Here is a 24,962-nt window from a genome sequence, read left to right on the forward strand (position 1 = left end):
CAAGAGGCCCATCAATGTGAAGGAACCATTGCAGGTTATAAAGGATGTTAGAATGAAAGAATAGGGTATCAAGATTATTAAGAAGTGTGTGTTCTTCTTCCCATCTCCAAGTTTGTTCTTTCTAATTTCCCATCCTATGCTGTTTTACTTTCTTTGTGTTGCATTTGGATATTTGAGTTCTCAGTTGTAATCCTCTAGAAAAGCTATAGAAATCTAGCTGGTTACATCTCATTCAATTACTTCTATAGTGTGATAATATCGTATCACTTCACACTTGGCCAAATTGAATTAAACATAGACCAAACTTAAATGTTTAGGATCTGGTCTGATTATCCCCCACTTCACGGTCGGTCTCTGTTATGTTGGAAATTTGGTGAATGGATATTTAATATATTTATAATTTAATAAAATTATAAATATTAATTAGAATCTTCATGTGGTAAATAAAAGAGAAACTCTTGAGTAGAGGTTCTTAATGACATTTAATTAGTTTCATTAGAGTTTTTAAGTCTCTGATTAAATGAGTGATTAAGTGACTAATTAAGTGAAACATTTCACTAATCCTTAAGTCTTGTACAAATAGTAGGCTATATGCTTTCTTTGTGACAACAAGAATATGGTATTGCTTGATACATGAAAAATACTAGAAGGAGGATGAACACTTGAAGACCAACTAGAGAGATGAGTACTCTCTATTTGTTTTCCACCACATGAGTTCAAACACTACAATTACCGGATGTAACCTTGGGCCCGTGAGCCATCTCCGGCAGTACAGACTGCTTCGACTGTTGTACCCTGGGAGACAGACGCGTTGTCTTTAGTAGAGACGCGAAATCTGTTTTAAGGGAAGCGTGTTGAACACGTGCCTCAACCAAAACCGTCAACGTTTTAGTGTGCTCTTTGTTGCAGTCAAGGAGTATTTTTCAAGACTCAAGATGATGAATACTCGAGTTTAGGATGCTATCAAGTGCGCGTGAAGAACCCACCAGAGATGCGACTTGAATCAAGATTGGTATATATAATTATATTTTATATTCTTTTTATTTAGTTATCGCAACCGATATTGTACTATAATATTTCCTACGAATAACGAGAGTCTCGTTATCATATATTTTGTAATTATATTTTACAAAAGGTGAACCTAATTCCTACATGTTATAGTTTGATTGCAACCTAGTTTGATTCGGTCTACAACCACAAACAACCCTAACTGGGGCAATTTGATTTATATAACTTCGCAAATATGTTGTTCGTCTACGAAGCAATGAATAACAAGAAGATGTGGTAAGAGCATGCAAGTAATTTTACATAACATAATATAATGATAAGTTTTCTTCATAGCCACGTCGAATTAGCTATTTTGGGTAATCGAAATTAAGTATCTACTGGTCGACAAAACATCCATTTAAAATGCAAAAGTCTAATACGAGAATCATAGAATATACGACCCATTTTGCGTATCTACTTTCTATCTCCATGTATCTTCAATGCATATCTAATATCTTTGAAGTAGAGAAATCTGACCTCATAATGATTTTGTATTTCGAAGTACGGACAAAAAAAATCTTGTGGGACAGATTTCTATTGTGTGAAACTAAAACTAATGGCATGTAATATACTACAAACTATTGTGTGGTAGACATGGAATATGCCTAGAATATATTAATTGGTCCACATTACAATTATATGTACCAAGAAAATTTAAAGGGGTCATATGGCCCAAAACCATAATCAAAACTATCCACGAAATATGAATGGGTGGCTCCGCAACCAATTTATGACTCCTTGAAAATTATAAATTTTATTTTGAACGTCAGATCAATTGAATTTTCAACTTACTCTAAAGGGCTAACATATGATGTTTAAACTCCTCACTCTAAGTTTGAATCCCTCCCAGTGGTGTTCTCTCATATTTACATAGTTTACGTTTAGTAGGAATCGAACCTGAGACCTCCCCAGGAGGAAACCACGTAGTGGAAACCCATCTGACCGACTGGGCTATACCATATTGCCCCTGAAAATTATATGCATATTTTCAGAAAGTTCTATAAAATTCCAATTTTGGATATTACGAGTCCTTTTTATAAGGTGTGACATTTCAATTAAACTATAGATGATAGAAACAAGGATTATTAAGCCACGTCTTTATTTGAAAAAATAAAAATACGAGAAAGAGGATGCAAGTATTTGATGTATAACATAGAGGTTTATAGTAAAAAAGATAATATAAATGTCTTGGTGAATATTGAATTTATTTATAACCAACAATAAATACAGAAATGTTATGAAAAAAAAAAAAAAAACTAGAAACATGCCTGGAATATATTATAAATTGATTAACTAGCAAATGTATTGGGAGCCATGTAAACTTCAACATCTAATCTTCTACATATGTGTCTTATTTAGTTGTGATATATCAACAGGGTTACACAGACGACAGAGTTAAAAAAAAATTGTTGTGATATATAAAACGGTTTTTGAAACTACTATACATGATTATCCTTCCCATACATAATGTGTTCATTATGGTTTTGTATAAAACTACTATAAAACGGTTCTCTGTCTAAATCTGGTTTTGTATTCATTATATCTATACCTAATTTTTAAGTAATTGGGTGTATCACGTGACACATTTTCGTGAGCCCAAAATTTTTATTTTTTTTCATTTCTCTAATTTCATCCACCTGTACTCTATTTCTTAATTTAAACGGTTAATTTATAAATCATATATTTTTTAAAAATGTTGTTTTATAGCTACTAGACTTTAGTACTAACTATTTAATAGTTTAATTATCTAACACGTGTATTGCCTAGTTTTTTAACAAAAAAGTAAAAGGATTAATTCGCGGGTTGATCCAAGTATGACCCGTTTAACTTGATTTTTTTTAGTTTTTTATTTGTATATTAATATTTCGAGATCAAATTTTACAACAAAAAATACAAATGTTTATATAAAAAATACATTCTATTTATAAAATCTTACGTCAATTTCCATTTTAATATAATTATTGGCTTATTGCATAAAATAGCCGACATGTTTAACTAAAGGGGTTCATGGATTCAACTTGAAATTGATCCAAACCCGTTTAGACTAAAATCAAACCTGTAAATCTTGTGTCAGGTTTAAGTCAAAACTCAAAAGTAGAGATGAGCACATAGTACTTGGTATCGGTACCGAATTTCTTGTACCGAATTATCTTTGGTACCCACTTTTTAGAGTTTTCGATACCGGTAGTTTCGGTACGATACTGGTAAAACACCGATCTTTACCTTCAAATACCTGTACCGGTACCGTACCAGGTATTTTCAGTACCGGTTTCCACTTTTAGCGTTTATCGCTATGAATTCCAATACCAGTACCATGCTCATCCCTAGTTCAGGTATAAATTAAAGGAGATAAGGCGGTTACTCGGTTATTAATTAAATAAATTAACAAGAAATTATATTTGAACTTAAACAAGCACTCAAAAAATATTACTACATTATTATTATTTTAAATTTCCGATAAGGACGTGAAGATAGCGTTGTGTGTTGTTTTCGCGTCCTCAAATTAATCCAACAAGTAGCAAGCAATTTCAAACCCAAAATCACTCAAAACCACTCATCTTCTCCCCATCGTCACGGCCCAATTTCAACCATACAAACAAACCCCTTCACCTGCAACATTACTATTTAACCCCATCGTATCACCCCCAATTCAACCTCAACCCAATTCAACAACACCCCTCCCTTTATATCATCCTCCATTGTTCCCAATTCAATTCCATTCACACAATTGCTGTTTTGCTAGGGGTAAAACCCAGGTTCATCAAGTTGCAGACATCACGGCTATATTCGGAGCCCCTCGGTCATCTGTACATGTCCGATCGGAACGTGGGTTGGGCGTTGTAACCATCGAAAGCAACCCTCATACGCACGGCGGACGTGGAGCTTTGCCCTCTGAAGGCGGCTGCCCTTCTGATCTCCTCTTTCTTGCTGGTGGTGGTGGTGGTGGTGGGTTTCTTTCTGTTCTAGTGTAGGTGTGTGTTTTAGGGTTATACAAATTGGTGTTGTTAGAAGTGAGTGATTGAAGATGATGTTGAGGATCAAAAGAGTTCCTACTGTTGTGTCTAATTACCAGAAGGATGAGGTGGAGGAAGCTGGTGCTGGTGCTCTTGGGTGTGGCCGTAATTGCATGAGAGATTGTTGCCTACCAGGTGTTTGTTAAAATGCTTTCTCCTTTTCTTTCTGTTCTTTTTTTCGTTTATGTTTTATAAATTGTGTACGGTTAAATAATTAAAATTAGAAGGTTAGGATCCATCATTTCTCCTTTTCTTGGTACATAAAACATACAATTGTGTTATAGACATTAGATATAAAGTAGTTAAATGAGTCGTATTCATGTTTAGAACTTGTGTTGTCCGCGTCGTCAGATACCAACCTGTTAAGACACGATTTGCTAGCCCTAGTGAAAAGTGGTTAAAATGGGCGGTATGATAGTCATACAGGCTGTATGATACATCGAAAAATGGTCATATGGGTCATATTTACTAGGGATGAGATCTGTACCATACAAAATACCTAAACCGATATTGAGTAAATAAAACAAACTGAATTCTGTAGCGATTATGGTGGTATCGGTATTGACACTGCAAAAATATCAAAAATACCGAAGCCAACTAGTACCGAACCGAAAAACATTTAAAATGCATACCCGTCCCGGTAACCCGTAACTTTGTAAAAATTGCTATCCCTACTATTTATAACCAAAATCACAAGGCCTGTATGATGTTCTCAGTGACAAAGAAATGACTGATGTGACTACTTAAAAGTCCACGAGGCTCATATGATGTGCCAGAAGGGCTGGTGTACACTAACCGGGTGGTGTCTTTTTAACAGCACCCTGTAAACTTCATTTTTCATGTGAATTGTTTGTTAGTTTTTGTCCTGACGGGATTGTTTTGATACAGGAGCAAAGCTACCTCTGTATGCTTTCCAAAAATCTGAGAAGGTTGAATCCAGTGACAAAAAGGATCCGCCTTTTGCTTTCTTGGAATCTCTTCTCCTTGGAGAGGTATTATTTATTCAAAAGCTAGTATTATACCGTTTAGATTATTCGACTATCGCTTTAAGCTAAGATTGTTTCTTATATTTGTATTTAAAGTGGGAGGATCGCGTGGAGAGGGGCCTGTTTCGCTATGACGTTACCGCCTGTTCTACTAAGGTACAACTCAATTTCTGTACATCTCATAAATCTTTCATAGAGTGAATTTCAAGGATTGTCCTTTATCTTTATACCCATTTTCAGGCGCTGTCCTTTATGTTCAAAATTGACGAGTTTTGTCCTTTACGTTTTCATATCATACACGTCTTGTCCTTTAGGCCTAAGCCAGTTAGTTTTATCAGTTAAATTTGGTCATGTGCTTTGCACATGAGGACATTTTTGTCAATTCAAAGGTTGCAGAAGCTATGAGCTGTAAATCTGCCGTTGAACTTACCTTTGAATTGGCAAAAATGCCCTCATGTGCAAAGCACATGACCAAATTTAACTGAAAAAACTAACTGGGTTAGGCCTAAAGGACAAAACGTGTATGTTATGAAAACATAAAGGACAAAACTCGTCAATTTTTAACATAAAGGACAGCGCCTGAAAATGGGTATAAAGATAAAGGACAATCCTTGAAATTCACTCTCTTTCATATTAGTATTGTCACTATTGTGAAAACATGCAAAATAATATGTAAATGAACAGGTGATTCCAGGGGATTACGGGTTTATCGCGCAGTTAAACGAGGGTCGCCACCTCAAAAAGCGTCCAACTGAATTTCGAGTGGATAAAGTTCTTCAGCCATTCGACGGAAGCAAGTTCAACTTCACTAAAGTCGGGCAGGAAGAGATTCTTTTTCAGTTTGAAGCAAGCAAAGACGGTGAAGTCAAATTCTATCCTAATGCCCCTGTTGATGTAGAAAGTTCCCCTAGTGTTGTTGCCATTAATGTAAGCTTTCTTAATCATGTTATCCTTTAAGTAGATTCATGGTAAGCCACATGCTGATGTCATTTGTTGAGTAACTATTTTTCTTTTTTATAACTCAATAGGTTAGTCCAATTGAATACGGACACGTGCTTTTGATTCCTCGAATTCTCGAGTGTCTGCCTCAAAGAATTGACCATGAAAGCCTCTTGCTTGCACTTTACATGGCGTCAGAAGCTGGGAATCCGTACTTCCGTTTGGGTTACAATAGTCTCGGTGCTTTTGCTACTATCAATCATCTTCATTTTCAGGTTCAAAATCTCTTTTGATCTCTATCGTTTGCATATGTACTGTTAAACTATGCGGTTAATATCGGTTATCGGTCCCCATGTAAAAAAATCAGTGTCAAATACCTGTCAGAATATCGGTTCTGATATCATCCGTGATATTGACCGATATCTGACTGATATTTGACCGATATATCACCGATTTTACCGATATCTGTACCTTTCTTCTTAGTTCTACCATTTATCTTTCTTCTTATTGATGCTATTAGTGTTTTAAGTCTTAATTATTAGAGTTAAATGCCATTTTAGTCCCTGTGGTTTGGGCCATTTTGCCAGTTTAGTCCAAAGGTTTCATTTTTTTCCTGTGGGTCCAAAAAGGTTTCACCGTTGCCATTTTAGTCCACTGGGTTAACTTCATCCATTATTTCTGTTAACGAGAATGGCAATTTGGTGATTTTATAAGGCCATATTGCCCTTCTAGTTAACAGAATTACATATAAAATGACTGAATTGCCCTTCTCGTTAACAGAAAAAATGGATGAAGTTAACTCAGTGGACTAAAATGGCAAGGTTGAAATCTTTTTGGACCCACAGGTGAAAAATGAAACCTTTGGACTAAACTGGCAAAATGGCCCAAACCACAGGGACTAAAATGGCATTTAACTCTAATTATTAATTGTTAACGTTAAATGTTAGTGTTTTAAGTCTTAATCAGTTCCTGCTTGTTACTGTTTTGCAAGTTGCAAACGGTTAATTTGTCAATGGTAGGAGATTATACTGAATTGTTCATATATATATATATATATATATATATATATATATATATATATAATTCAGCATGATATTAAAATTACCGATATCCCACTGGGATGATATCCGATTTTTTACCGCATTAACTGGGATAGTTCATTAGACTTACAGTTATCTCAACAATCAATTTATCTATATGCTATACTTAATTTCAGGCTTATTATCTTGCTGTTCCGTTTCCAATCGAGAAAGCCCCCACTAGAAAGATCACCGACTTCAATGGCGGAGTTGTAATTTCCGAGATTCTCAAGTACCCTGTTAGAGGCCTTGTCTTCGAGGGTGGATATTCGCTTGAAGATCTATCAAATGCTGTCAGTGATTCATGCATCTGCCTTCAAGACAACAATATTCCGTATAATGTCCTTGTTTCAGACTCCGGGACCCGCGTGTTTCTCTTACCTCAGGTATCTAACACTTTGCATCCACTGCTTATTAACGCGTCAATTTTCATTTATTAACGGTTCAAATAAAAAGAATAGCTAAAGTCCACTTTTATTGCATATATCTAGGGCTGCAAATGAACCGAACGAAATGAACAACGTTAAGGAAATATGTGTTCACGATATGTTCATGACAATTTACCGAACAGGATTTTATGTTCGTGTTCGCTCGTTAAGGAAGTTAAACTGTTCGTGTGTTAATTTTAGGCAACGAGCGCAAACGAACAATTAGGAACATAATATATAATACATTGATACTTATTAAATATTTTATTTGTTGGAATTTGAAGTATTCAAATAAAATATAAAAACTAAAAACACTAATGAACTATCACACACAAACGAACACGTTACCGAACGTTCACGAACATAAATAAATGAACGTGGCCTCTGTTTATGTTCGTTCATTTATTAAATGAGCGAACATAAATGAACTTCCCGCCGAATGGTTCAAGAACTGTTCGCTGAACATTCGGTTCGTTTGCAGCCCTACATACAACTTCCAAAGTTGTTTTTATTCGAAGACAGATTATTCTTGTAACAATATTAGTGGTATCCTTAAAGAAAAATGGACAAAGAGTGTTTGTGGGTTGAACAAGCCCGTTTCGACCCTGACCAGTTATCCAACCGTGTGACTCTTGCCAACTCTTGTTGTCTGTTACCAAATTTTCTAATTTTTCTATTTTAAATAAAATGGAAAACAGTGCTATGCGGAGAAACAAGCTCTAGGAGAAGTGAGTCCCGAGCTTCTAGACACACAGGTGAACCCAGCGGTTTGGGAGATCAGCGGACACATGGTGTTGAAACGGAAACAAGACTATGAAGGTGCCAGCGAGGATAACGCGTGGCGACTTCTTGCTGAGGTGTCACTCTCTGAGGCTCGTTTCCAGGAAGTGGTAGCCCTCATCTTTGAAGCCATCTCGTGTGTTGTTACTGAGAATGTGAGCGTGCCTGATGAAGACGAGCAAGATGTTGAAGATGTTGATGCCCTTAACAATGGGTCCCACCAGACCGCCATTGTTGCTGGAAAGCAAGAATGCCTTGTTCAGCACTAGGGGTAGTTTGGGTATTTTACAACCGGTGTTTGTGTCTTATAGACTTAAAGTTTATGTACCTCCTTAAATAACAACACATGAGCTTCATATCTTGTTCAAGTATGGTTCATGTGTTGAATGGAGCTATGTTATGTACTATAGTTTTTTAATTTTGTGCAAAAGATTTGATGTTTGATACTTTATTTAATTTAATTATGACTTGTGAGTTGCTATATCACAGTTTTGATGTTATTACTTTTAGAATGCCATTATAGAATACCTAGGGCTGCAAACGAACCAAACAAACACGAACAAGTCCTTGTTCGTGTTCGTTTGTTAAGAAATATATGTGTTCACGAACTGTTCATGAACGTTTACCGAACGAGATTTTATGTTCGTGTTTGTTTATTAAGGAAATAAACTTGTTCGTGTTTGTTTGTTTGTTAATTTTAGGCAACGAATGAAAACGAACGACGATGAACACAAATGAGCACAAAATAATGTTCATGAACACAAACGGAATTTAGAAGTATTTAAATAAAATATAAAAGCTAAAAACACTAATGAATTATCGAACACAAACAAACATGTTACCGATCGTTCACGAACATAAATGAACGAACGCGCCCTATGTTCATGTTTGTTCATTTAACTAAACGGACGAAATTTCTTGTTTGTGTTTGTTTGTTGAATAAACGAACGAACACAAACGAACTTCCCGCCGAACAGTTCACGAACTGTTCGCCAAACGTTTGGTTCATTTGCAGCCCTAAGAATACCCTTTCTTTAAGTTTTAAAGTTTTGAGACACATAATATCTTGGCTGCAAAAAGAAGACACCTAAATCAACAATCATAGTCGGATCTTGTAGAAAACAAAATACACTTTCTAAATCTTTACTTATTTGCTTACAAGACATCTATGGGTTGCTTTAACAACATATCTTGTGGGTGTTAAAATATTAAAATTAGTGGATCATAAAGAAGAAAATATATTTTTAAAACAAAAATAGAAGCACATTTGAGGTAAAGAAACAAAGTAGGAAAAAAGAAAGAATGTATTTTTGCTCTACAACAAAAATAAACTCTAAATCTTCACAAACACCTTATGATTGTGTCGTTACTCTTAAATCTTCACCAGAACTCATTCACAAATACATAAACATTCCTCATTATATAGATGCAATAAACATGAAGAAAGTCAATCAAACATGATCTTAAAACGATTTTTCACTTCTAAGTGATGAAGCCACACAAGTCTTTAGTGTGCGTGTTTTCAAGATCCGTATAAAATAGATGAAAGAAAGAAGTTAAATTGTACTTGTACATACTCATAGAGGCGAATACAACTACGGAAGAACAAACCACTCATAACAACATATAAAGAGAAAAGAACAAAAAGTGTATTTTATAGGCAAAATTCTCAATCACACCCCTTGAAAGTTCGGTTAAACCCTTTGTTCGCACCCCCATAAAATAATTTATGGGTCCGACACCGATAGGGATCATGGTGGCATTAAAGTTATGATCAGGTTAAACATGGAACATAACTACATAATGGGTTGATGTATCAGCACACTAGTTTTAGACCATATGGTGTGGTGGCGTGGAGGCCTCAACCATGCCACTACACCACCCCGTATTAGGCGTTGATGATGGCGTGTGGGAGGCAGGGGCGGACCTAGGTAACGGGTTAGGTGAGCGGACGCACCCCTTGAAAAAAAATCCGTGTATTTTATAGGCAAAAATCCTGATCGTACCTCTTGAAAGTTTAGTTAAACCCTTCATTTGCATCCATAGAAAATAATTCTTGGGTCCGCCACTGGTGGGAGGGGACGACACATATCTACCCGTCATGGTGGAGTTGATGATAATGACGTGGAGGTGGGTTATTGGTTGGTGGTTATTGTTTTATTTTTAAATATAAAAAAATGTATGCCACCTTCACACCGCGCCACCCTTCCACGCCCGATCCCACCCCGCGCTTTTTGACACCACACCACCTTTCTGACGGGTGCTGACGTGGCTGCCACATGGCACTTCATACACTCCCACACCATATAGTCTTAGTTTAAACGAGTATGACCTATTTATTAACAGACAACCCGTGTAGAATTGCCACCCATACGAGCTACGGCCACTACCAAAATTAATATTTTCCCCTAAGATCACTATCCTGGCATCGTAATAGCGTAGCCTCGTAAAACTCTACTATAAAGTATTTATACTCGATTCCTCGTCATAATTTAAAAATAAAACACAGTCGATCATTGGTCGCTTCATGTTACAAACATACTAATAGGTCGGAAACTTCGGATCCACTTCACGCGCCCATGATTCCAACCCACCAACAATATCCTTTGCATAAGTAAACCCCAGCTTATGAAGCAACTGAACAGCTCTTTGTGAATCATTACCTCTTCTGCATACTACATACAGACCAGCATCTGAACCATTAAGAGTTCCATTGCTTTCTTGCACAGATTTCAACTCAGATGATACCTCGGGTATCCGAGATTCCAAACTTGCAAGAGGTATGTTTATGGATTTGGGAAGGGAAGTGATCTTGTAATGGTGAGATGGTCGTACGTCGATTAGCACATGTGGCGAGCCCTTCTTAATCAACTCGTCGTATTCCTTGCTGCTTATTCTAGAGTCTGATGTCAGCAATTTTAACTTCAAAGGAGCCTGAAAACAATTCGAGTTACATAATAAAGTATATAAAAAATAGAAGATTCATGTAATCACATAATTTAGAGGTGGCAAAACGGGTTAAAAGTATAGCAGGTTAACACAAAACACGATTTTTTATGCAAAAAGAATAATAAGGCCACCCAAGTTTTTTTAGTTTTTTTTTTAGTTTACAACGAGAGAAAATGACTTTTTTTTAGGCTAGGCGGCCACTTACTGCCTAATTTTGAGCTAGTCGGTCAATTAATCGGCTATGGTCAAAGTCGGTCAAAGGCGGTACCTAGGCGGTCCTAGGCGGTCAAAAATCGGATTAATCGGACTATATTAATCGGTCAAAATCGGTCCTAGGCTGTCCTAGGCGGTCAAAATTGGTCAAAATCGAACCATACTATCTGAAACTTGAAGCATTTATGTGAATTTTGAAATATTATTTTTATATTATTGGGTATATAAATATAATTTTGAAAAAATACATATAAAAATCCCATTCCGATTAATCCCGATTAATCCCTAGGCGGTACCTCACCCCCGACTAGCGCCTAGCGCCTTCTACAACATTGCCTATAACACTTTTGACACCTAACCAAAGATAATATCTTTTCTAGGATTTAAAATGTATTTATGTCCACGTATTTTCGCCAAAAGTGGTATAAATGAAACTAAACAAAAGAAGTTAAATGCTTGGGTGACCCCCACATACATTATCCCTTCTTTCCAGGGCCCTGAAAATTCATGTACCCTGTTCAAGCTCGAAAAAATGTGCCCTTAGACCTTAACGAAATTGGGTATTAGGCTCACTAAAGGTCTAAACCTAATGCAAAAAGGGTTAATAACTAATCTAAACCATAAGATTAGTTTCGTATGGGGGCCTATGTTGGTATCTGTACGGGTGTACCCTATTAAAAAAATATTTTACATATACATATCGGGTTTTTTTTCATAAAAAACGTGCCCTCGAAATATCGGGCCCTGGCCGGTGGTCCTCCCCGCCCACCCCCAGGGCCGGCCATGCTTCTTTCGGTTGCACTCCCAATTTTTTTAATATGATGATCTTCACGGGTTTTACGAATTGAAAACACTTTCAGCGACTTTCGACGCATTCGATATTCTTGTTTAGCGGTTGTAATAAAACTTAGGGGCACAGTTTAAACTTTAGACACATGTAAGTTGTGCGTATAGTTCAGAAGAATCATGGAAAAAAAACCAACATTATGGACCAAAGCAATTAGGAAGAACTGAAGGATAAGAAAACGAACCACAGCTAATGGTGATTGAGTGAATTTCTCATAATCAAACTGTTGAAACTGTTGTTGCGTCAATCCATTTTCTCCACAAGCTTCGCATTGTAATGACCTTCCTCTAATCTTTACCTAAAGAAGTAATAAATTACCAATTGAGTGAAATGCACGGATAGTCCCTGTGGTTTGGGGAAATTTCATCTTTAGTCCTCAAATTTTCAGAATTACACTCTTAGTCCTTGTGGTTTGACAAGTTGTTACTCGGATAGTCCCTAAAGCGGATGAAGGTTACTCGGATAGTCCCTGTGGTTTGACAAGTTGTTACTCGGATAGTCCCTATGGTTTGACAAGTTGTTACTCGGATAGTCCTTGTCATTTCACACCCACTTAACCAGAAAAACTAACCACCATCCGCTTTGGGGACTATCCGAGTAACAACTTGTCAAACCACAAGGACTAAGAGTGTAATTTTGAAAAGTTAGGGACTAAAGGTGAAATTTCACCAAACCACAGGGACTATCCGTGCATTTAACTCTTACCAATTAGATAAGTTAGGTGGGGGTTCAGTTTGCACTTGGGAATCGTTATGCTACGGGTTTAATATTTAATAACACAAAGGATACCCAGTTTTATGGGTATCAACCCCATACCCACAAAACTAATTACCCCCATATTATTAGATATACAAGATAAGCAGAGATTAATGTTTATAACGGCTAACAAAGCTTACAATGCGAACTTTGGCTGATAGTGCATCGAAAAGAAGCATCCTTCCAGAAAGTGGCTCGCCAACTAAGCTTGCCAACTTGATAGCCTCTAGGGCTTGAAGACAACCAATAACACCGGGAACTGTAAGTTCCGTTGGATAATAGATTATTAGATACCAAATTACCAATCAAATGAATAAAAAGAGAATTAATTATGATTTTAAAAACAGTATTATTAAAATAAGGGCAAATGGCATAAAAGGAAGGTAAAGAACTTTTGTCTAGGGGTGCAAATGAGCTGAGTGGCTTGCGAGCTGCTCGAGATTGACTCGAGAAAAAGCTTGAAACGAGCCGAGCTTTATCGAGCCCGAGCCGAGCTTGAGCCTAAAATAAAGCTCGTTTATTTATCGATCCCGAGCTCGAGCCTTGGTGTAATATTAGTTTTTATTAATATTTAATAACATTTGCCCCTTATTTAAAGTTGTCTAGTAAACGAGCCGCGCTGAGCTTATTTAAACTTGTTTACGAGCCGAGCCTGAACCTAAAAATAAGCTTGTTTAGTAAACGAGCCCGAGCTTCACTTATCGAGCTCGCGAGCCGAAACGAGTATATTATTTATGTTGTTTTTATTTCATATATTAATTAATAGATAATAAACGAGCCGAGCTCGAGCTTGAGAAACTAACAATGAGCCGAGATCAAGCTTGGTCAAGCTTGACTCGGCTTGTTTGCACCCCTACTTTTGTCGTAATCACCAGTTTTCAGGTGCCACGTCAGCAAAATGGCAAAATTTGGTTACCTTTTATGCAATTTGAAAATAACAATTTTCCAATAAGATAAAGTTAGAAAGTTGCATGCAGTAAAATATGGATTTGGGCCACTTCAGCCCATTTGACCCGTTCAACCATTTGACTCATTTCTACTTTAATCAACTTGGAAAACTTGAATTTATGATAAGGCCGATTAAGAGTATAATAAAAAATGAGTAAACTTTCGCTTTGCTCCCTGTGTTTTGGTCACTCTAACGGTTTTGCCCCAAACCTTTAAAAATAGTCATTTTCCACCAATAGTTTGCTATAGTTTTTCCATTTTGCTCCCTGCAGGGAGCAAAATGGAAAAACAAACAATTTGGATGGAGTTAGAGGCGGGAGCAAAATGGAAAAACCATAGCAAACTATTGGAGGAAAATGGCTATTTTTAAAGGTTTGGGGCAAAACCGTTAAAGTGACCAAACCACAAGGAGCAAAACGGAAGTTTACTCATAAAAAATTTTGTAATCTATACCCTCCATTTTTGAAAGTAAACTTTTTTGGGACAAACTAAAATACTAATAAGTTATCATCCTCTAGAACAGTTCAGGCAGAGATTTAGCTTACCTACACCTAGAACACCACTGTCAGAGCATCTCTGACATGCTGTTGTAGGTGGTGGGGTAGGAAACAGACATCGATAACACGGGCCACCATTGTAATTGTAAACCGCAAGCTATTAAATCAGTTAAAAATATACAAATGTAGTTATATACAAACATTAAAAACATAACACAACTTATGTTTGCAGAAGAAAATGGATCTTATTTTGTAACTAGTACCTGTCCTTCCAAACCCAGTGCAGCACCCGATACAAGAGGCTGAACGAATAAACATTACAAGTCAATAATTGAAAATTTTGAAATAATATGCCTTTGAATGTATCGTACTATCGTAGTATCGTATCTTGAAAGAAACACACCTTTCCTAGTAGAACACAGCAGTCGCTGATCAAATATCGGCTAGGAGCATTATCTGTTGCATCTATTACAATGTCGTATCTAGAAAATTAAAAGTTACGGAATTCATACAAGAGTTATGCTAAGAAAAAATCTATAAAATGTGAAAAATAAGATTAGAGTAAATATATTTATTTTGTTTAGTTCCATGTATGAAGGATACTTGCTCACAATCTCTATAGCATTCGATGTACGTAAAGCCTCTTTGTGTTCCACTATTTCAGTGGTGGAATTAATGCTGATATACAAACGTAAAATACAAGCAAAACGTTAATAATCAACCTAGCTAGATTTAAGAGAAAATGAGACAAACGAAGCAAGAATAACATACGAACGGCAAGCTGCAGCAGCAGATTCTACTTTAGACTTTCCTATATATGCTTCACCATGAATAATCTGAAATATTTGACAAAATTACAAAAATAACGTCATGTTTGCGAGCCTAATTCAAAAACCGCATGCCCATATAACAACATACACCATTAACAATTTAACAGAAAACAATGAAAACCAACAGCTGTTACAGAGAAAGCAGCACAAACACACCTGCCTGTGCAGATTGTTCAGCTCAACGACATCATGATCCACCATACCTAACTTACCTGTCAAGATTTAGCCAAAGTTAATAATCCAACTATCCAAGTCCTTAAACACATATTTCCATTGCCACTAGTATCAATAAACTTTAAATATTGAAAACACAAAAAAAAATCTACAACAAAAAAAAAAGAAAAAAAAACAGATATCTCACCAACACCACAGGCTGCTAGATACAACAAAGCAGGTGATCCCAAACCACCAGCTCCAATAACCAAAATGGATGATTTTAACAGATTTGACTGCCCTGCAACCAAAGTATTGTTATTGTTAATAGGCAAATTGGATTTTAATAATCCGAACTCGCTCTTTTTGGCCGATAATAATCTCAACTCAGTTAAGTACCCACAATAATCCGAACTCTTCCGTTTTGTTTGTAAAATAGTCCGCCGTTAAAAAAAACACAACGGAGTTCAGTTTTTTTTTCCAAATTACAAACCGATGTTTTCCGGCTTTTGATCAGAACGAGGATACGAGTCTATTGATGTAAAACTTACCTCGTAACAGTGCTGTAAACGACGAAAATAGTGCTTCAATTCGGGTGTTTGAACTTCTAATTAACAAAAATCAAGTCGTTTAGAGCACTGTTTCGATGTAAGTTTTACATCAATCGACTCGTATCCTCGTTCTAATCAAAAGCCCGAAAACATCTGTTTGTAATTTGGAAAAAAACTTAACTCCTTTATGTTTTTTTAACGGGCGGACTATTTTACAAACAAAATGGAAGAGTTCGGATTATCGAGGGTAATTAACTGAGTTGGGATTATTATCGGCCAAAAAGAGCGAGTTTGGATTATTAAACAATAATACACGCATTGAAATCAGACCTTGAACACCAAATGATGGGAGTAACAGTTGACGACTGTATCTGTAAATCATATCTGGAGTCAAATCATGACCAAATTCAGAGACTCCGTTGGAACTAACGGCGGGTGATTCGTTATTTGAGTGTTGATTTGATTGAATTTGTTGAAGTTGAGCTTCGATAACCGATATTCGAGCCTCGATGTCTCGTTTCGAATCCTTCAACGACTGGAGTTCGTGAAGCAATCGGGATGATTCGTCAGCTCCTCCGTTGGATTCCATTGGTGGACTTTGTTCAACTGTTTAGTAGGATTTGTAAGAGAATTTGGGGGTTTATGGAGGCAGTTGAATGATAAACCCTAATTGGAAGATGATGTTGCTGAAAACTGTCAATTTGTGGCTTTGATTTTTTTTTTTTTTAATTTCGCCTGTTGGCGGCTTTGGCGGACATGGTTCGTCCTTCGTGTGTAATGAGTATTTGTTACCGAGTATGGTTTGTACCGTATCGAACTAGTTTTGATACCAACTTTTTGTGTTTTTGGGATAGGTACTTTTAGTTCGGTATTTAGTGTTGATTTAAGGGTTGTTTGAGAACTTCTGAATGGGTAAATATTAAACAAGTAAGAGATCTGAACCATTAAGAGCTAAGATAATGCTTAATCATTTAGAGACAAATGTCTGAACAATTTAGATAAGAGGTCTTAATCATTCAGACTCAGTATAATGTTTAACAACTCAGAGGAAAATGACTAGGGTGTTGTTTGTTTTTTTTTAAATGTAAAATGTTTGCAGTCTGCGGACCACATCTGCAGACATCTGTAAAAAAAAAGTGGATCAAATCTCTGCAGTCTGCAAGAAGAAGGTTGTTTGTTCTTTTAACATATGCAGACTTTTAAAATAAACTGGTGGTGGTTTACGGATGGTGGTGGTGGTGCTGGACAATGATGGTGGTAGATGGTGGTAGTGGGCGGTGGGCGTGCCACTTGTCGCATAATGCCTTCAAAGGGGCTTTATGACTACACATGGCCTTAAGGGGAAGGGGCACCCAAGGGTAGTATCCTTACCCCACCAATCAAAACCTGACATGTCAAAATTCTTAGAAATTATTATTGAGCCACAAAACACTGGTGCTGACTTACCCTTGCCATCAACTATTTTTTTTAATTTTAATAAAGTCAAATGTCTTAACCAATCAAAATCCATCAACCAATCCAAGATCAACACCCCCCTTTAACAACATTGTTTTACGGGTACTTCTCAAGGCAAATCCAACCCGCCAGCCCTACCTTTGTTGGTGGCGGCGGTGTTGTGGCACTAGAACGAAGCTGGATAGTGTACCCGCATGGCTGTCCCATCCGCCTAGTACTACTTAATCAACAACGCTTAAAGCCGAACGTTTTCAGCTGCTGCTTTAATGTTTCTATACATTTTTTTCTTAAATGGCAAAGGTTACACACTCTTAAATTATACAAAATTTTTCCTAATCTATATGTTGCTTAGAATTAAACCCAAAACCTACCATAAAAAACAACTCTACCAAGTAACCTATTCTCAAATCGGATAATGTCTCTATTCATAAAAATAATTCTTTTTAGATAATATACATTAAGGTAGTTTTCAGTGTCTACACTATAAAGATGTATGGCAACTACGTGTGGCCAAAGAGGGTTGTACACATGGTTGCATGCAAAGAGAGGTGTCAACTGCCCACTCCTCTATCACCGATATATACCTCACTTCGTCTTCATATATGATGATGTATTCTGCTCCCGTAAAACATAACAATAACAATAATAAATAAAACTTTTCCTAGTTCTCCGGTATGGGTCGCCGCCAACTTCTATACCTTCTATGCACCTCTTCAGCCCGGCCGCCGTTTGCTGGTCCTTACTTCACTGCGCCTCCGCCGTTGCTTTTTCACAAGGTATTTCCTTCAGCTTCAGTTTTTGAAATTTTCATACTCGTAACGTTTGGTTTAAGCTGTTTCACAACTTCTGAATGGTTTAAGTGCTGAACCAGTAAGAGGTCTGAATCATTAAGTGCTAAACCAGTAAAAAGTCTGAACCACTAAGAGTCAGTATAATGTTTAATGTTTAATCGTTCAGAGGCAAATGTCTGACCAATTCAGATTATAGATCTTAACCATTCAAACTCAGTATAATGCTTAACTATTCAAAGGTAAATGTCTGAACTATTCACACATATGCTCCTGAAACAAATAGTCTGAACCATTAGTCTTGAACCAATAAGAGGTCTATCTAAACTACTAAAAGTTCTCTTAAGAGCTAAACAAAGAGCCACAAGTCATTAGAAAACCATATGTCTAGTTTCAAATATATATAACCGATATATAAAATATAAGACTACTTTATCGTTTAACATGAATTTAAAATTTTAATAGAATATGAAGTCTTTAACAATTCGTAGTGAGATTTTGAAAAGAAAAAAAAAACAAGCTAAAAATGTAAAGTTCGTCACCAACCTCTTTAAATAAAAGACAGTTGCCGGGTAAACTTGGCTCGACTCAATTATAAACTGAGCTATCTCGGCTTGGCTTGGATTGAATTTGAAGTCGAGGTGAAAATCTAAACTCGGGCTCGGCTTTGTTATAAACCAAGCTGGATTGGCTTTGTTTGATTTAAAAAAAAATTAAGACATAGCTCTCAAAATTCAGTAGTATAAAATATTATTGAATACTTTAAATAGGGGTGTGCAGAATTCGTTTCGAATTTGAAAAATTCGAAATTCGTTTAAATTCGATTCGATTATCAAGAATTCGTTTCGATTATAAGAATTCGAATTCGATTCAATTCGAGTCAAGTAAATCGAATACGAATCGAATACGAATTTATAATTTCAAATTCGATTCGAAATTCGAATAAAAATTATACATTTTTATTTAATATTTTTATATATAATATATATAACTTTTATTAGGCTATGCTATAAATTATTTTCAATCTTTTTTCCAAGTATTAAAATTACCTATTACCAAACCCACTACATGGTCCATAACTAAAACCTAAATAACAAATCTATCAATAGATTTCTAATCGTAAAAATATTAACTTGTAATGTGGAGTGGTTATTCACGACTTCTCGTTTTGAATTTTAGACTTGTGGTACTTTATTCGAAACTTTTAAATGTGATATCCTGCTTTATGGTTGCTTTAAAATTTATGTTTCATTTTGAAAGTTTTCTACATGTTTTTAAAGAATTTGAATTAAATTGAATTTATTCGAATTCGATTCGAATTCGAATTTTTAATCGAATACGAATTGGGTTTTTTATTCGAATACGAATTCGATTCGAATTCGATAGGTTTTAGTCGAATTCGAATCGAATACGAATTCAAGGAAAAATAAAAATTATTCGAACAATTCGATTCGAATAATTCGAAGATTCGATATTCGATTCGATGAACACCCCTATCTTTAAAAGAGCATATCCAAAATAACTTCAATCTGACATATTACAAGTCAAAATCAAGTTAAACAACCCAAAATAAGTTTTAACTTTCAATGAAATATACAATACAGTATTAATTCATTAGAATGGTAATCAATCTTTAAATATGCCACATATATCAATTTACAAGACTAAATACATGTAAATAATAATCAGTGCTTGTAATATATTATAATGTATATAAAAATAAAATATATTATAAGTAAAATAATCCGATCAACCGGCTCGGCTCAATTTCAAAGCGAGCCATGTCGATTGAGTTTTTTCCGAGCGAACTCCGAACCACGAGCTTTTTGGACAGCCCTAGTTTAAAAGTCCAAACCGGTTCTGAAAACATTAATTTTATTATTTGGGGTCACGACTACTATATATTCCACAATTTACATATGAAACAAATAATAAAAAAAAATCCAGTTGTTTCAAATTAATATTTTACGTTTTGATCCATTTTATTAAACCGAGCTGATGCAAATGTTCAAACAAGCTGATTAGATGTATTGAATTTGACATTGTAAGGGATACATTCATGAAAGAAGCAACGGAAACCATGTCGCGGATGAAACGATCAACCACGAGAGAGCACCGTCAACGTTAGAGGAATTTAAAAGGTTGGAGGAAGAAAAAGAGGAATTTAAAAGGTCGGTGGAAGAAAAAGCGAGTGAAGGAGTCGTTAGCCAGACGGTGGAGGTGGCAGAAGCGGGTTTCATGGAAACAGCCACCGGTAACGAAAGCGTCGAGTCCGTCAAAGAGAGTTTCAAGAAGGCTTCTGGTGTCGATAATAATCCGAAGACCGGAGATTTTCAAAGCACAAAATGAATAATTGTTTTTTTCTTCATGTATGAAGTTTGTTTATGCTAATCTTGGTTTACGATGAATGTAAATATTTCGGTTTCCATCTACTAGTGGATGCATGTAACTCACTAGCAATATGTTTTAAAATCCGCTTTTTATACTGTACAGGGTGTATCGGGCGGTTCAACCGGTGCAACCGGCTAGTTTGAACCGGTGTTTGTTCAAATCGTGAATTTCAGATTCGAATTTGGTTTTTAAATATTCGAGTTCGATTTCCTTGATGGTGAATTTTATTAGACTTGATAAACTTAGAAATTCGAATCGAATTCAAATTGCAGATCCGAATCGGGTTTTCAAATATTTGAATGAGATTCTTTCCGATAGTGAATTCCAGACTCTTTTAAGTTTAAGACAATAAAGAATCTTAGGGAGCGTTTGGTTCGCGGAATGATTTGAAATTGAAGGAATTGGATTTGAAATTTACACATTTCAATTGGAAAACGAAATTGTACAGGAATTAGAATTTGAAGGAATTGGATTTAGAATTTAAACATTCCAATTGGAATTGGAAATTGTTGGAATTGGAATCTCAATTCTATTTTTGTTGTGTTTGGTTGTCAAATTCATTGGAATCCATCACCCTGGCACCCACAACCTCCGGTTCGGGTCGAAACGGGTCGGATCGAAACGGTTCGCGTCGAAACGGTTCGATTCGAAGAGGTTTGGGTCAAAACGGTACGGGTTGAAACGTAGTCGAAACGGTACAGGTCGAACGGTTCGCGTCGAAACCGGTATTGGTCGAAACGGTACGAGTTAAAATGGTGAGGGTCGAAACGGTCGAAGATTCCAATAAATTTACTTTAATTTCTTCACATATAGGAATAATTTTGAATTTCTTTAGTCAAAGGAATTTGAAGGAATTCATGCCTAATTCCATTTCAAATTTCATTGTCAACCAACACATGGAGATTGGAATTGGGATTCTAATTCCATCAAAGTCGCCAAACACCCCCTTAAAAACATAAAAAAAAAAAAAATCCTTAGTAATTTAATAAGTAATCTTAAAAACATAAAAAGAAATGTGTTTAGCAAACTTATAGATAGAAAAATATGGCTTTAGCTCAGAAAACATGAAAAACATTCATTATTAGTTATTGACCAACCTAAATACGAAGGATAAAAAATAGGACGATTTGTAAACGTATGAGACCTTGTGTAGTGGGAGGGTGAAGATAATGCCCCACCTTTGGGTATTATCTGCCATATGACGGTCCAGTCAGCATGTGGGCATTATGGGTAGGGCTGACAATTCTAACACGAACACGATAACAAGACACGAACCTACACGAAATTATCATGTTTCGTGTTTGACCTTAACAGATTTCGTGTCTAAAACAGGTCGACACGATAAGACCTTAACAAGTTTCGTGTCTAAATAGATTAAAACCCATTAACCTGTTAAGACCCGTTAAGTATATGTTAATAGTTAAAAATTAAAAAAATAATATATGTGGGTGTGGACATGGGGTCATCAATCGTGGTACCTGAGATGAATTATACACAAAACACGCGGTTCTTTTTCCACAATCCAATCCCTAATTTTTAAATCTCTCCCACAAACACCACCATTCCCTATCCGGTTCACAGCTTCCCCAATTCGGTCGTGTTCGTGTCTTATTAAACAGGTCGTGTTCATGTCTTAACAAGCCGTGTTCGCGTCGTGAGGACATACATAACCCTGCTGTGACGCGCGACTGGGTGAGACATGTGGCAGAGACACTTGTCGCCATCGGTGACACGTGGCAGGCCTACGCTGGCGACAGGGCTGACCTAAGCCTTAACACACTCTCTCGCGTGTCGCGAAGGGTTACTCCTTCCCTCCCATGATGCGCGGTAGCCTCCAAAATTCGGTATATAAGGGGCATGCATGGGACAGGTTTCAGTGCTCATTCTCGACTTCTACAACTCTCTGCTTCATATACATGTGTTTAACTATAAATCACCGATACGATACCCTATCCGATCGATCAGACCACAACCATCACCATCTTCTTCATCAGACCACAACTATCACCATCTTCTTCATCATCAGACCACCTCTACAACCCACCACAACCAGCTGCATCGAACCACCTCCACATCCCTTCCTCTCCTAAACCACAAGTCTATGTCGATTGATTTATTGTTTTGTGTGTTCTGAATTGCAGGGCCGGCCCTGAGAATTTATGTACCCTGTTCGATAAACGTGCCCCTAACTTAATGAAATTGAGTATTGTGCTCACTAAAGGTCTAAATCTAATGTCAATGGGCTAATAACTAATCTAAACCATAAAAATAGCTTTTAAGTGTGCCTATGTTGGTGTTTGTATGGGTATACCCTATTAATTTATTTATTTTTACATATACATATCGGAGTTTTTTTTAAAAATAACATGCCCTTTGAAATATCGGGCCCTGGCCGGTGGTCCTCCCCGCCCACCTTCAGGGCCAGCCATACTGAATTGCAATTGTGCGTTGTAAGTTGTGAAATTTGTATAGCGATTTGTGATTGTTTGATACGATTTGTGGGTAATTTACCGGAATTTGATTAACGGCGATGTAAGTGGGTGGCTGGATGGATGTGGATATGAAATTATGAATAGGGGACTGATTTGGTGTCACACCCCCAAAATCCCACACGCGGAGTACCACCGCTTGGAGGCGTGACGTGACCAGGATCAAGCCACCAATCATATTGAACATGTAAATATATAGTAAAAGTTATCCGTCAATACGAAAGGTGTTTATCAAAACCAACATAGTTAAGTATAGCGGAAGCATTAAAGTGAAAACCCCAAACATAAGTATTAATGTATGAAAAGTAATAAATGTTTGTTCATGATTCAATCCCCACAACGACCTGCTCCTCCTTGTGCAAGCTCCATTAGTACCTAAGGTCCTGCAAGGCATGCAGCAGAGAGTCAACAACTAGTTGAGCGAGTTCACAGAAAGTAAATGCGTAACAGTAAGTTCATGAGTATCAAGTGGCTCTACTGGGCCAATATAGGTTTCTATTGGTGGGGGCTTCCCATGCTATTAATCCACTAGACTATGTGTAACCATAAGTCTTCTTCACAACCGAGAACAGTAATACGTACAAGTTTACGCAGGATTTACGTAAGTATCCTTCACAGCCGAGGATAGGGTACGTGGGGGCTTACGTAGGTTTTACGTAAGTGCCTGACACAACCGAGGCAGTAGTAAGTATCCGTTCACGCAGGCTTTACGTGAGTATCCTTCACAACCGAGGATAGCGAGTAACTTAGTTATACGTAGGTTTTACGTATGTGTCCTGCACAACCGAGGACGATGGTATGGTAGTCTAGTAACAGTGTCCGTATGAGTTTATACAACCTTATCCTTATCAATCCCATTCCCAACACCCCGGGAATCCCATGCCTTGGTAAGAGTGTGAACTCACCTTGGGTTGCTCGGCAGATACACAGAGAGGGTTTCTTGAACTAAAGGTGGTCAACCACGTCCTAACAGGGTTATCATACAAGTCAGGTTTTGACTTCAAGTAATGCACTCATGAATCATAGCAAACACGTACAGCATGCAAACAATCAAAGTATAGCAATTCACCACTTGTGCGATTCGGATGTCTAAGCCCAAACTATACCCGGCCCAGCTAACATAAACAGTCCAATTAACAGTCAAGTACGTAAGTCCAATTACTTGGCCCAATCGGTTGGGCCCGTGACTGTGTAGGGTCCAAAACAGTGTGTGCGAAATAACGGGTCTCGAGTCGCAACCAGCGATCCCGAGTCGCAACAGGAGTGTCTCGAGTCGCAAGAGGACTCGCAACCTCGGTCTCGGCTTGTCATGGTCCGGTTTCGAGTCGCAACGGGACTCGCAACCGTGGTCTCGGCTCGTGCTGCTGTGTGAGGTTTCGAGTCGCAACGGGACTCGCAACCGTGGTCTCGAGTTATCATGCTTAGGTCTCGAGTCGAGATTGTGAGGTCTCGACTCGCAATCTATGTCGCAACTAGGTGTGTAACCGGTTTCCATAATTCATGCAACAATTATTCCGTGATTCTAGCAAACATCTTTGGCAGTTTCGGAAACAGATCAATCAAATGGCAATTATTCACAATCATGCACATTCTTATCATTATCATCAAGAACAGTTAATCACTATTACACATAACATATGATCGGATCATGTGCTTAACAAATACATAAACTATCATGCAACCTAAACCATATAAACCCTAATCGAATCATCATACCAACCATGCGTTCGGTTCTAGATTCTAATCATGCAATTCTGATTTATGTGAACAATAATCTAATGTACAGTTATGAGCCGGTTATGACGTGAACAACAACATAATC

At 37.0% G+C, this 24,962-nt stretch overlaps 3 protein-coding genes across 3 annotated transcripts; 2 read left to right on the forward strand and 1 right to left on the reverse strand.

Annotated features, from left to right (window-relative positions):
- Positions 1-3,642: 3,642 nt before the first annotated feature.
- On the forward strand, positions 3,643-8,759 carry LOC110942108 (GDP-L-galactose phosphorylase 1). The gene is made up of 7 exons (XM_022183826.2): positions 3,643-4,196; positions 4,950-5,053; positions 5,144-5,203; positions 5,732-5,974; positions 6,076-6,261; positions 7,203-7,451; positions 8,192-8,759. The coding sequence occupies exons 1-7, from the start codon at positions 4,073-4,075 to the stop codon at positions 8,540-8,542; spliced, it is 1,317 nt and encodes a 438-aa protein (XP_022039518.1). The 5' UTR covers positions 3,643-4,072; the 3' UTR covers positions 8,543-8,759.
- Positions 8,760-10,700: 1,941 nt separating this feature from the next.
- On the reverse strand, positions 10,701-16,788 carry LOC110942107 (adenylyltransferase and sulfurtransferase MOCS3). Its single transcript, XM_022183825.2, has 11 exons — positions 16,348-16,788; positions 15,675-15,767; positions 15,470-15,525; positions 15,255-15,319; positions 15,087-15,161; positions 14,887-14,965; positions 14,747-14,785; positions 14,532-14,640; positions 13,179-13,297; positions 12,467-12,580; positions 10,701-11,207 (listed from the first exon to the last, which is right to left on the reverse strand). The coding sequence occupies exons 1-11, from the start codon at positions 16,604-16,606 to the stop codon at positions 10,815-10,817; spliced, it is 1,401 nt and encodes a 466-aa protein (XP_022039517.1). The 5' UTR covers positions 16,607-16,788; the 3' UTR covers positions 10,701-10,814.
- A 1,165-nt stretch (positions 16,789-17,953) lies between these two features.
- LOC110939460 lies at positions 17,954-20,692 on the forward strand. The gene is made up of 2 exons (XM_022181062.2): positions 17,954-18,248; positions 20,310-20,692. The coding sequence occupies exons 1-2, from the start codon at positions 18,147-18,149 to the stop codon at positions 20,607-20,609; spliced, it is 402 nt and encodes a 133-aa protein (XP_022036754.1). The 5' UTR covers positions 17,954-18,146; the 3' UTR covers positions 20,610-20,692.
- The last annotated feature ends 4,270 nt before the right edge of the window (positions 20,693-24,962 follow it).

The sequence above is a fragment of the Helianthus annuus genome, chromosome 5 (genome assembly GCF_002127325.2).
Source record: "Helianthus annuus cultivar XRQ/B chromosome 5, HanXRQr2.0-SUNRISE, whole genome shotgun sequence".
In the NCBI taxonomy this organism is placed as follows: Eukaryota; Viridiplantae; Streptophyta; class Magnoliopsida; order Asterales; family Asteraceae; genus Helianthus; species Helianthus annuus.